Raw genomic sequence first — 13,416 nt, forward strand, 5'->3', positions numbered from 1 at the left:
ATGCTCTCAGAGGCCAGAAGAGAATGTCATGGAATTATAGGCCCATGGGAGCCATCTTATGTGATGTTGGCAACCAAACTCACTGAGCCTTCCCTTTTGAGTCCCTTTTAAACAACCAACTTTTCATGCCTATATCTTGGTACTCCGGAGTCTGAGCAGAAGGATTGATTCAAGTTCAAGGCCAGTTGATAGCTTTCACAACAGAGTGAGACCTCCCTGCCCCCCCCCCAAGTATAGCATAATCATCCCCCAAACTGCTGAGCATAGTGTCCCACGTCTGTAATCTCAACATCTGGGAGGCGGAGGCAGGAAGATTGAGAGTTCAAAGTAGCCCTCCGATACATGACCAGTTTGAGGCCAGCATGGCCTACATCAGAATTTGTCTCAAAACAAAGACTTGGTAGAGAGATATCCTGGCTACTTGAGAGGCTGTGCTGAGGCAGGAGGATACCTAGATCAAAGCCTTGCCTCCCCTGCAGAAAGAGCTCAAGGCCAGCCCAGGAGACTTAGTAAAACCCTGCGTCATAGAACAACAACAACATAAGGCAAATAAATAAAGGGTAGCCTGAAAGAGAAGTTCAAATCCAACTGGGCCATCTTCGGCTCTAGACACAGCCCCTATCCGGCCAGCAGGCGGCGCGCACGCGCTGTAGGGCGGCGTGCAAGGCCAGCTCCGCGCCGTGACGGACGTGCGCGCGTCCTAAATCGGCGAGGCCGCGCACGCCCGGGGCTCCCAGCGGCGGGTGGGTACCCCCAAGGCCATTTCCGGGAGGGGCGGGTCCGACGGAGGCGCACCTCCAATCTCTGCGGCGACGGCGGAAGGGGGAACTCGGGTCCAGCGCGGGCAGGTCAGTCGCTCGCCGAGCGGAGGCGCGTGAGGTTTGCGGCTGTGAGCTTGAGCCTCTGCGGGGAAGAGGGCGCGGGTCCTCGGCCTGAGGAGGTGGAGCCGCTGCGGCGGGCCGGACGGGGCTAGGGCCGAGGGGAGCCAGGCCGGGCTGAGGGGAGGGGAGAGGGTGCGCGCTTAGAGGAGCAGGGATGAGCTAAGGGGAGAGGTGGCGGGGGTGGAGTGGGCGAGGGGCGAGCCGGGAGGAGCAGGAGCGAGCTGAGGGGTGGGGAAGGGGAGCTGAGGGGAGCGGGGCCGGGGCTGAGTGGGTGCTGAGACAAGGGGAGCTAAGGGCAGGAGTTTGAGGCCCCGGCTGAGCCGTGGCGCGGAGAGTCGGGGCGCCCAGCTGGGTCTACGGCTGGGCGGGCTGGCAGAGCGGGCAGGAGCAGCCCGAAGTCTGACTGGGGCTGTGGGGCTGTGGGCCCGCGGACGCAGCTGTCTCGAATCCCAGCCCGGGAAGGGGCGTGTCCCACTCGTGGACTCCTTGGCTGAGTTCTTCTGGAATCGGATGTTCTGGTTCGGTCCGGGTGTTGATGAGCCCGGCAGTGAAATCCCGAGGCTTCCAAGGAGCTAGCCAGGCAGCTGATCTAGCGGTGTGGCGACGCCAAGTCTTCGAGTAAACAGATGTGTTTCCCCTTTTTAGACGCTGAAACAGACAGCAGAGGAAGATGCCCAGTACCGACCTTCTGAAGTTGGTGAGTCCGACCTAGGAGACCCTCAGCCCTCTTTACTCTTAGAAGGATCTGAGTCATGTGGTGATTTCACCTCTGACCTTTGCTTTTGGTAAAGGCTGAGCATCTCTGCCATTTTAAAACAAACAAACAAAAAATTGGAGTTAATGATCAGGATGAATAAATCGATGAATACAGTATATGCAGAACTTACAAAGTCTTGGAGGAGAATCTTTTACAGAGTCATTGCAAACTCAGCTCTTCCTGCTATCACCACTAGAGCAATCGCTATTGTTTTGTTTCTGAAATAGGTCTGGTTGTGTAACCCCGGGTGGCATAGAACTCAGCATATACACTTGGCCTTGAACTTTAAGTAATTTTCTTCCCCCTTTCCTCCTACTGCTGGGATTTTTATTAGTTTTGGGTTTTGCCTGGTTGGTTTTGGGGGATCTTATATGTAGTCCTGACAGGGCTGTAACTTGCTCTGTAGAGCAGACTGGCCTGCAATTCCAAGAGGTTTGTCTGTCTCTGCCTCTTGGGTGCTGGGATTAAACAAAGGAGCAACCACAGAACCCCACTTTTGTTTGTTTTTGAGGCAGACTTTCTCAGTGTAGCCTAGGATGGCCTTGAACTGGCAATGCTCCTCTTTCAGCCTCCTTAGTGTGCTAACATGCTGGGCCTCTTTTGAGACAGTGTATCACTAAGTGGCTGGAACTGCCCTTGAACTCTGTATAGTTCAGATGATAGACGAGTGCTTGCTTTGTCTTCAGAGCCTAATGATCAGCTCGTAGTCAAATAGGTTCTTGTCCCAAATTTCATGAGTTTTCAGTAGGTAATAAGTAGCCTTACTAACTTCAAATTTTTATTACAAGAGGATTAAGTTTAGAAATGTTGGGAACTAAATACAAGGAATCTAGTCTCTCCATCCCCCTTTACCCCTTCCATGCAACAGTTATTACCAAGACACAGTTGCTGTTGGCATATTGGATGATTAATGGAGAGTGACTCCTAACAGTTTCTTTTCTTTCCTCTAATCTATCTGGATGTGTATGTAAATGATGAATTCCCATACAGAAGTAGAATATTTCTTCATGTAAGGATTTGTGAGAGGGTTAGTGAACTTTGTTGTAGTTGGTTTTTCTTTTTTCTTTTTTCTTTTTTTTTGAGACAGGGTTTCTCTGTGTAGCTTTGGAGCCTAATCTGAAACTCACAGAGATCTGCCTGCCTCTGCCTCCCGAGTGCTGGAATTAAAGGTGTGCACCACTAATGCCCGGCCTGAGTTCTTTCTTTAACTGTCATCATACCTGTTGATGGCTTCCTGGTATTCTAGAATGGGGATTTTGTTCTGCTAATTGCAATAAGGAATAGACATAGATATGAATAATCTTGACACATCATTTTCTGACGGTAACATAGAGATTGTATAAATTGCTTTCACTAGAAAAGTTGTCATTCTTAACCGTAGTGTGTTGTTGTCTGGGGCTAAATGTTCTTTATTATGATCTGATCAAGGTTCTTTTTCTACTTTTTAATGATATATAAAACTGGGACTCCAACTGGGAAGAAAGGACCTAAAAATATGAGAAACAAACAAAACAACTTTACAGGAAAATGTCTTAGAATCTCAAAAAAAATCTGCCTCTCTTTCTCTCTCTCTCTCTCTCTCTCTCTCTCTCTCTCTCTCTCTCTCTCTGTGTGTGTTTTGGCTTTAGGATCTTACATGATAGGCAAGTGATCTTAAATCCTCATTACTTCTTTTAGTTTTTTTTTTTTTTTGAGACAGGATCTTACTAAGTGTCTCAGTCAGGCTTTGAATTTAGAATCCTCCTGCTCACCAGGCCCTGACTAAAAACAATCTTAAAAATCATATGGTGAGCTTAATGTTGTGCATGGATCCAGATAGTTATCCCTTATGTTAGCAGAATAAGATAAACAGTAGGTAGGAAATTGGTATAAAGTGCATTTTTGAATAAGGAATAATAGACAACTCACATCAAGTATGTATTAGAGGGGTTGGAGAGATGGCTCACTGGTTAAGAGCACTGGTTGCTCTTCCAGAAGACCCAGGTTCAATTCTCCACACCAACATGGCAGCTCACAACTGTCTGTAACTCCACTTCCAGGGGATCTGTCTCACAGACTTTCATACAGGCAAAACACCAATGCACATAAAACACAAATAAATACATTATTTTTTAATGAATGTATTATATAGAGAAAGAGATAGTCTACACACTTACTAAATTTTTATCTAAAACTCTGAAAAATATTCTGACACCTTTCTTTTAAAAAATGAAAAACTAGACTTCTACTGACTTCCACAGTAGTTAAGTGGTGGTTGTTTTACCTTACGTGAAATGATTTCAGAAGATCCCTCATTTTCACCTTTGTAAAACTGCCTTTGGAACAAATTTCTGAGAGGTAGAGGTTTGTTGATTGCTGTGGCTGACAGCAGAGGGTTTGGGAAGACCAGAAATTGGAATTATTTGGGGGGCACTTTGGAAATTAGTGGGGGGAGAAAATTCTTGTCTCCTAAAAGTCCCTGATGTATTATAAAATCTTGTTTGTTTTCCGTTATATAGCAGTTACTGCATTGGTGTTTTGAACTTTGTGCCTATAAGTATAATGTTAAAATGTTTGAAGGGCATTACAAAGTAACTGTTGTAAAGGAGCTATTGAGTGACAGGACTGAAAACCTCTATGTGAAGAGTGTGTTGGAGGAAAGATCACCTAGAGTCTGCATATCATCAAGGAGCTCCAGCTCTGTGCATTCCTGCTTTCAGTCTTGTCTGTCCAGTTTGAGTAGCTTACCTATCCTTTTTCCATTTAGTCACATGTGGCATGTTATGGGATTGTAACACTTTCCATTTGTGTCTCAGGGAGAATAAATGAGCATGTTCCCCTACAGAGAATATCTCAAGAGGGAATTCAAGTTAGGCAATTTTGTAGCAGCCTTTCTTCACTCTGGCAACATTTTCATATTCTCTTCATGTTGTATTTCCACCTAATGGTATCACTTTGTAAGTTGTCAAATACTTAAGAGCTGTAAAGGAAAAGTTACTTCATAAAGCCAGGTAATAGTTGTCTTTTCTCTTTCCAAAGATGAGGAAAAAGTTGGTAGATATTCTATATAAAACAAACTTACTTATTTATTTATTTATTTGCTGGTTTTTTGAGACAGGTTTTCTCTGTGTAACAGTCTTAGCTGTCCTAGAACTAACACTGTAGACCAGGTTGGCCTCAAACTCACAGAGATCCACCTGCCTCTGGCTCCTAAGTGCTGGGATTAATGGCATATACTAGCTGACTAGCTTATATTATTTTGATGGTAATTTTTTTGTTATTGTTGTTGTTTTTGTCTCAAGCACCCACCCGCCCCCTGGGTTTCTTTCTTAGATAAGTTCTTAACCTAGGCAGTTTTGCTTCTGAGAGACTTTTTGACAATCTTGGGAAACACTTCTTGGCTACTAGATTCTTCTAGATAAAAGCCAGGAATGAAAGTATCCAGTAATGACCATGGCCTCCCCAACTAAGAGATGTGTTATAGACTGTCTGCAGTCCTGGGGTTAAAAACCCAATTGGAGGTCTCTGATATGGCTAACTGTATATTCATTGGCTTTGTTTTCCTGTGTGGAGAAGTGAGCTTCTTGCAGTGTTACTTATTTGCCCATGGCTCTAGTCCTGTTATCTTGAGATATATCTGTATGAGTCTATGGTATGATCTTCTGCAGGCAAACGGAATCCTGAAGAAAATAATGCTTTCTTAGTTCAATATTTCTGCAGCACCCTTTGCAATCAAGCCTCCTTCAGTTTTTAATTTAGGTTCAAAAATAAAATCTTGCCAGGCGGTGGTGGCACACGCCTTTAATCCAGCACTTGGGAGGCAGAGGCAGGTGAATCTCTGTGAGTTTGAGAAAAGTCTGGTCTACAAGAGCTAGTTCCAAAGCAGCCTCCAAAGCCATAGAGAAACCCTGTCTCGAACCCCCCCCAAATAAATAAATAAAATAAAATAAAGAAAATTTTGGGACTGTAGAGATGACTTAGGAAGTCATGAACATTGACTAGTCCTCCAGACGACCCAGGTTTGATTCTCACATGGTGGTTAACAACTATAATTCCAATTCTAGGAGATTCAGTGTCTTCAGGCCTCTTCCAAACCAGGCATACAAGTGGAATACATACATACATGCGGGCAAAATACCTAGTTTTTTTTTTTGGATTGATTGATTGATTGATTGATTGATTGTCTGGCCTAAAGAGAGTTCCAGAGTACATCAATCCATTGAACTGTCATGTTTAAAAAAAAAAAGAAAGAAAGAAAATACAAATTTTCCAGGTCTTTGAACTTAATCCATGACTCTTAAAAATTATTTTAAATATTTTGTATTTTTATTTGATGCATATAGGGTTTTTGCTTGTAATATGTGTATATAGTTCCACAGAGGCCAGAAGGCATCAGATACCGTGGAACTGGAGTACAAACAGTTGTGAGCCACCATGTGGGGGGCTGGCAATTGAACCCAGATTTTCTGGACAATCAACTAGTGCTTTTAACTATGGAGCCCTCTCTGCACCCTGACCTTTGACTCCCCCCCCCTCCCCCGGGATACTTTCTTTCTGAATCTCAAATGGAATTTAAGAATAAAGTGAGATTGACACCAGAAGTTATTTTTTATTATTTGAGCCTGGTTTCTTCATTGTAAGATTAATTGGAAGAAAGGGAAATTTCATTTGACTGACATGACATTTGAAATTGTGTGGGCACCCCAGAGGTAATTGTAGGGTGGATGCTGTATTTGATATTTCTCCAGTCTTAAGATAAGCAGAGCTCTAATAATTTCTCCAGTCGTTAGTCTAAAGGAAAGGGGACTTGTAAATAGATAAGCTACAAATCCCATATTTGGCTTAGCTTTGCATTTTGTGTGCTAGTAATTTTTAGTAACATTTGCCTTCTTAATTAATAAACATTACTCAAATATTACATACAGTTGATACATATAGGTGACAGAATTGAGAACCAGCCTGGGGTTAGGAATTTTCCATGGGGAATTGATTTGCAGTGAATCACAGAATCCAATTACTGAGAGAAAAACTCATTCAGTAAATGGAGTGGTGGAGGCCAGAATGGTATGACTTTATCAGTCACCCAGCACATTCCAGCTGCATGTTTTGAGTGTTATGGAGACTATTCACCAAGGCAGGGCAGGCTTAAAGAAAACTAGTGGGTAGCCATGAATGATGGTACATATCAGTCAGGGTTCTCTAGAGGAACAGAACTGACAGAATGAATCTCTATATCTTTCTGTCTACCTACCTACCTTCCTACCTACCTATCGTCTGGGATTTGTTAAGAGTCCCCCCTGTCTGCTGGCATTGGTGGCGCACGCCTTTAACCCCAGCACTCACAAGGCAGAGGCAGGCAGATCTCTGTGAGTTCCAGGCCAGCCTGGTATACAGAGAGAGTTCCAGGACAACCTCCACAGTTACAGAGAAACCCGGTCTCGAAAGTAAAAAAAAAAAAAAAAAAAAAAAAAGAGTTCCTATCTACCTGCCTGCCTTCCTCCCTACCTTTTTTTTTGTTGTTGTTTTTTTGAGACAGGGTTTCTCTGTATTGTTTTGGAGGCTGTCCTGGAACTAGCTCTGTAGACCAGGCTGGCTTCGAACTCACAGAGATCCGCCTGCCTCTGCCTCCCGAGTGCTGGGATTAAAGTCGTGTGCCACCAATGCCCGGCTCCTACCTTCCTACCTCCCTACCTCCCTACCTACCTGGGATTTGTTAGAGTTCCTTACAGGCTATGGGTCAGCTAGTCCAACAATGGCTGCCTCCTGATGGAAAATCTAAGAATCCAATTAGTGGTTCAGCCCACGAGGATCTTCAGTATACATTAGAATCCCAAAGACATAGGTTCTAATACCAGTGCAGGAGTGCCTCAGCTGCAGGATGTATGAACTTGCCAGTGAGAATGCGGGCACGCAAGTGAGCAACAAAAGCTGCTTGCTTCCATGTCCGTTATATGCCCTGCCATGAGAAGGTGTGGCCCAGATTTAGGGTGGGTCTCCCAACCTCTAAAGAAAAAACCCTCACAGGTGTGGCCAGGTGCTCGGGTTTTTAGTTAATTCCAGATGTAGTCAGGTTGACAACCACGAGTAGCCACTCCACCTCCCATCTCAAACTCAAGTGGGCAGGAGGATCCTGAGTTGGAGACCAGACTGAGTTAAACACTGAACTCCAGGCAAACTGTACTACCCAGTGAGACTGTCACAACAAAACAAAACAAACCCAAAAAACATAGCTAACAACAACAACCCAACAAGGGATGGCTTGGGACATCCTGGTGATAGCAGATGGAGAGCCTTTGTCTCTCTTAGGCCTGAGAAGGCAGAGGAGGGAGTATAGTAATTTTTAGAACCTTGGGAGTTTAGCTGAAGGGGAGTGGCAGGTATTCTATAGGACTGCAGCCACTAGGAGGACTGGCCAGTAGGAAGGGAAACAAAACTATTTTCCCACCCTCTGATTTTTCCACTGAAGTTGGTATTCCCCAACAGAAAGCAGATGGTACAAAGAGCCTAGTTGCTTTGTAGAGGCAGCCTTTCGAGGAACGTGGTAGAGCTAGGAAAGGTTGGATGGAGGAACTAAGGGAGAAGGAATGCCTAGAATGCCCAAGTCAAGTTAGTTTTACAGGAGCTAATGAGGAGTTAGTGCTCCAGCAGAATATTGAGCATGGATAGAATCACAGGCAAAGTGCTGCTGCAGTTCGGGCAAGCCCAGGCTATAAGGATACTAGCCATAGAATTTTAATTACCATTAAGAAGGGCCTTTAGAATCCTGAACTTCAACATTCCCCTCTCCTCCCCTCCCCTCCCCCTTCCTCTTCCTCATTATAGCTCCCCAGCATATACACTCCCCTTGACAGGGTCCGGCCATATAGTCTGGGTTGGCCTTGCACTCACCTCTCCATCTAGTGTGTCACCCACTCCCTCAGTTACAGACATGTATCACCACACCTAGCTTGAAGTGCATGTATGTGGAAGCCAGAGGTCACTTTATCGAGTTGTTCCTCAGGAGCCACCCACCTTTTTGTTTCAGATAGGCTCTCTCATTGGGACCGGGGACTGGCTGATTAAGTTAGGCTAGCTGACCCTGGCCAGTAAGTCCCAGGTACCTGCCTGTCACTGCCTCCTAAGCACCAGGATTACAAATGGGTGCTACCAAGCCTTGCTTTGGATATGCATATTGGGAAATGAACATGCAGCAAGTACTTTACCAGTTTAGTTATTTTCCCAGGCCCTATAAATAACTAACTACCTAGATCAAAACAAAAAAGAATTCCCAGCACTCCAGCAGGTTCCTCATGTCCCTCCACTCCTAGTTGAAGACTACTTCAGGTGGTTATTCCTCTCACTTTAGATCATCGTATTGATTTTCAGAACTTTAAGTGGAAGCATACATTATTTTGTGAGTTGCCATTTTGTTGAGTGTTTTGTCTCTATGTTTTTCTTCTTGTTGCTGTGTAGTATTAACAATGTGTAAATATATTGCAATTTATTCAATTTATACTTGATGAACATTTATGTTTCCAGTGGGGACTGGTATGAATGACATTGTTACATTCTATTTATTTATTTATTTATTTATTATTTTTTGGTTTTTCAAGACAGGGTTTCTCTGTATTGTTTTGGAGCCTGTCCTGGAACTCGCTGGGTAGACCAGGCTGGTCTCTGTGGGGGTGGACTTTGCAGCTTCCTATGCTCAGGATACTGCCCAGTGCTTCAATTGACTTCCTATTGTCTGTGAGATGTAGAACTCTCAACTACTCCAGTACCACATCTGCCCGCATGCTGCCATGTTTCCCATCGTGATGATAATGGACTGAACCTCTGAAACTGAAAGCAAGCCACCCCAATTAAATGTTTTTTTTTTTTACAAGACTTGCTGATGTCATGGTGTCTCATCACAGCATTAAAAACTATTAAGACACAGAATATCACTGAATCTTAGACTGTCCTTAACTCCTTATATTTGCAACTGGAGTGGCAGAATTCTCTGGACATTTTTTTTTGGAAGTGTGTAGTCACTGTTTTGAATTGCATTTGGCAGATAGATCTCAAGTGGAATAGATCAATTATTTATTGAGTTTCAGTCTTACTCCTAGGTTTAAAAACATCAGAGGCAAAATTTTGTTTCCAAATTTTAGTAGAAGAATCTACTAGACCTGGTTTAGTCTAGTATTTTGTTTTTTGTCATAGTAGAGGAAAGCTTATGATTTTTTTTCTTAATCCGTTTTGATAGTGTTTTCACACACTTTCCTAGCAGTCTATTTGGCTGTCAGAAACATATGGGTTTATGATCTGCAAGCATAAGTAGTTGGCAGATTTAGTTCCTGTTTTGTCAGTAAGTTAAAGGCCCTTGCAGCCTTCTGATTGATTTATTTGATGTTGAAGGTTAAAATTTGGAATATCTGTTACCAAATGAACATATGCTCATTAAAATATATCCTATTATCACCCTCTTTGAGAAAGTACAATGTCAAGCACAGGAATTAAACTACTTAAGGCCTTTCCCAGCTCCACTGACTTTTGCTTGATCAATACAAAAGGCTGTTTTACATTGCTGTTTGTGAGAAAGAAAGATAATGATTAGCACCAGGTAAAATATTTGTCAAACATTTAGTAAGTGTTGATTATCAGTAGTGATATGATGTGTGTGTGTGTGTGTGTGTGTGTGTGTGTGTATGAATGAGTGTTTTGCCTGCATATATGTCTATGCACTGGCATAGACCAGAAGAAGGTGTTATATCCTCTGGCACTGGCTCAGTGTTAAGAGCATATGATCCTCTTTTTGGGGCCTCAAGTTCTGTTCCCAATACTCATGTCAGGTGACTCACAGCTACCTGGTAACTCTAGCTCTGGTGAGATCTGATGCTTCTGGCCTCTGCAGGCACTTTTCGAGAATGTGAATAATCCCATACAGACATACACATGAACACATAATTAAAAATAAAATCTGTAAAAAATTTTAGAAGTCTAGGATTCTTTTTTTTTTCTTTTCCGAGACAGGGTTTCTCTGTATTGTTTTGGAGGATGTCCTGGAACTTGCTCTGTAGACCAGGCTGGCCTCGAACTCACAGAGATCCACCTGCCTCTGCCTCCTGAGTGCTGAGATTAAAGGCATGCACCACTAATGCCTGGCAAGTCTAGGCTTCTTAATTCAGTAATAAAGATAAGCTAGTTTGTTAATTATATTTATCTAACTCACATGACTTTTCCTCAGCTGTGATATTTTCAAGGAAATTAAAACTTTTCTTCATGAAGAGTATAGCTTATTTTAATGGATCTTGCTTGTCAAAAAATTCACATTTCTAGTCTTCAGAGATGTCTTAGTTACCTTTCCACTATTGTGAAAGGAAAATATAACCAAGGCTAACTTATAGAAGAAATAAAGAGTTTATTGGGGGTTTACAGTTCAGAGGGAGTCTGTGACCATCATGGAGGGGAGCATGGCAACAGGCAGGCAGGGATGGTGCTGAGCAGTAGCTGAGAGCTCACATTTGATCTACAAGTGAGAGGCAGAGAGAGCTAACGGTGGGCTTTTGAAACCTCAAACCCTGTTACACACACCTCCTCCAACAAGGCCACACCTAATCCTTCCCAAACAGTTCTGCCAACTGGGGACCAAGGATTCAGACATATGAGCCTATTGGAGTCAGTTCTCATTCAAACCACCACAAAGGATAATACATCACAAAAGGATAATACATTTCTTTGTGCTTTGAAAGGCATCTTGACTGAGTCATTTAATTATGATAAAATAGTTTGGAGCACAGTTAATAACACATCAGAGGAAGCTTGCATAGGCTGAAAGAGTATTTCTCTATGAATTTTATTTTTTTAATTTAGGGACCTTTTTTGAGATAGGGTCTGACTGTATAGTAGTGTGCCGCCATACTTGGCTCCACAATACTCTTCTATGAGTCTCAGCATTTCTTTTGCTAATTGAATTTAGTTTTATGCATTTTTTCTTCACCTAATTTAAGCACCTAATACATTTTAAAAAGATATATTTTTACTATTTTTTTTACAATTATTTGTGTATTTGTGGGTATGTACATGTGAATGAAACCAGTGCCTATGGAAGGTAGAAGCCTTGGACTCTCCTAGGGCTGGAGTTACAGGCACTGGGTATCAAACTCAGGCCCTCTGCAACAGCAGTTCTTAACTGCTGAGTCATCTTGCCAGCCCCTGTAGTACCTTTTTGACGTATTTCAGAAGACAGACACTAAGAATTGTTACTTAAAGAAAGCAGCTTGGCTTTTTGGTGCCTTGTACACACACACACACACACACACACACACACACACACACACACGCACGCACGCACGCACGCACGCACGGGCGCTTGAGATCTGTCTGATCTGTCTGTCAGTCAATCAGTCAATCAATCAATCAACCAATCACAGAACTTTGGCTCATCGACTTCTGTGAGTTTAAAAGGCTTTGCTTTTCCACTAGTGTACTGGCAATGACTTGGGAACATTGTGTTCTTTCTCCTTCCTGTGGCCACGGTTGTTTGGTATCTCAGTGATTGGGAAAATGCCTTGCTCAGTGCTTCAGGGCTGCAAGTAGAAGAACAGTTAAACTTGAAAGTGCTTGTGGAATAATACCGAGCATACAGTCTAACCTGACAGTGGGGTGGCCGGAAAGAACCTGTGGCCTTTTATGCTTTGGTCACCTTGATGCCTGCAGTGAAAGTTGAGGGGAAGTGTGCAGTTTGTCCTTGATGGAGGCTGTTTCTGTGTATCACAGCTCGTTGGTTGCAATGGCTATTTGGTTTGTTGCTCAATTCTCACCTCTTTAATGACCCCAGAGAGTTTTCCCTTTGGGCTTATGATTGGCTTTTGCTGATTAACTCTGCTGCCTTTTGAGGCTCCCAGGTAATGTTTTCTTACCTGTTTACTTTGTGCTTTGAAGTTTTATAGACTGTGATATGTAAGAGGATCAGATTCAGGTTCTTATTCACAGAACTCTCAAGTAGTAGTTGATCTGGGTAAAACAGGTTTTTCTTTCCCTTGGTAGCTAATTTCTGCTCAAAAGTTCAGCGTTTTGCTGAGGTGTGAGATGGAAAACAAAATACATGACTGAATGGGAAGATGAAAATTAATACTTTACCTACCAAAAGTTGGTTATCTTTCCTTATCAGAATGTGTGAGAAGCAGGACTTTCACTTGGTAATAACATATTCACCATACTAGTGAAAGCAGAACAGTGGTTTTTTGACAGGATTTCACTGTGTAGGCTGTCCTGGAACTCAGTCTGTAGACCAGGCTGGCCTGGAGCTCACAGAGTGAAAGTTTTTATCATACGATTCTACAGAAATGGACACCAGCATAGAGAAAAGGCAAAAGTGACTGGTGTGGTGATTGTATTCAATTAAATCCCTAATTGTGAGAAATTTCTACCGTTTTTCCTATAGGCTGGTACTTCAGAAGTTACAGTCTTCACATTCTTTTAGTATAGACCCCTCTCTAAATTGCCCATCCTTTAGAACACAAAGCCTTATCTAATTTTCTCACCCCATCTTCTTTTCTGATTGTGGGCAACCAGTAAAGAACTCTTGAGTGCGGAGGAAACTGCCAACTAGTGGAAAGGGGCCAGTGCCTCCTGCTCGTCTGTGCCTTTTTGATGAGCACTGAGTATAATTCGTACTAAAAGTGGATGGAGTGGTTTTTTTCTTGCAAAGGTTGTACCTAGGGCTTTATCAAAGGTTTCACCCAGGGCTTTGTGTATGCTAGACAAGGGCTCTTCACTTCTATGCCTTTCTTTTCAGGATTGCAAGGTAGACTTAAATTTTCTTTAGTGTCTGTC

The 13,416-nt window shown here is 43.1% G+C and overlaps 1 protein-coding gene across 2 annotated transcripts in view; it reads left to right on the top strand.

The window, feature by feature from the left end:
• Window positions 1-717: 717 nt before the first annotated feature.
• Window positions 718-13,416, top strand: part of Sgpl1 (sphingosine-1-phosphate lyase 1) — a 51,182-nt gene continuing 38,483 nt past the window's right edge. The window contains exons 1-2 of one of the 2 annotated variants that reach the window (XM_005070841.4): window positions 718-848; window positions 1,527-1,578. In XM_005070841.4, the coding sequence (XP_005070898.1) occupies window positions 1,552-1,578 (27 nt within the window). In that variant the 5' untranslated portion in view covers window positions 718-848; window positions 1,527-1,551. Of the gene's footprint in view, window positions 941-1,526; window positions 1,579-13,416 lie in introns of both variants that reach the window. The other variant, XM_013113939.3, reaches the window with a different exon arrangement.

Source organism: Mesocricetus auratus, unplaced genomic scaffold, assembly GCF_017639785.1.
Source record: "Mesocricetus auratus isolate SY011 unplaced genomic scaffold, BCM_Maur_2.0 Super-Scaffold_100027, whole genome shotgun sequence".
Classification (NCBI taxonomy): Eukaryota; Metazoa; Chordata; class Mammalia; order Rodentia; family Cricetidae; genus Mesocricetus; species Mesocricetus auratus.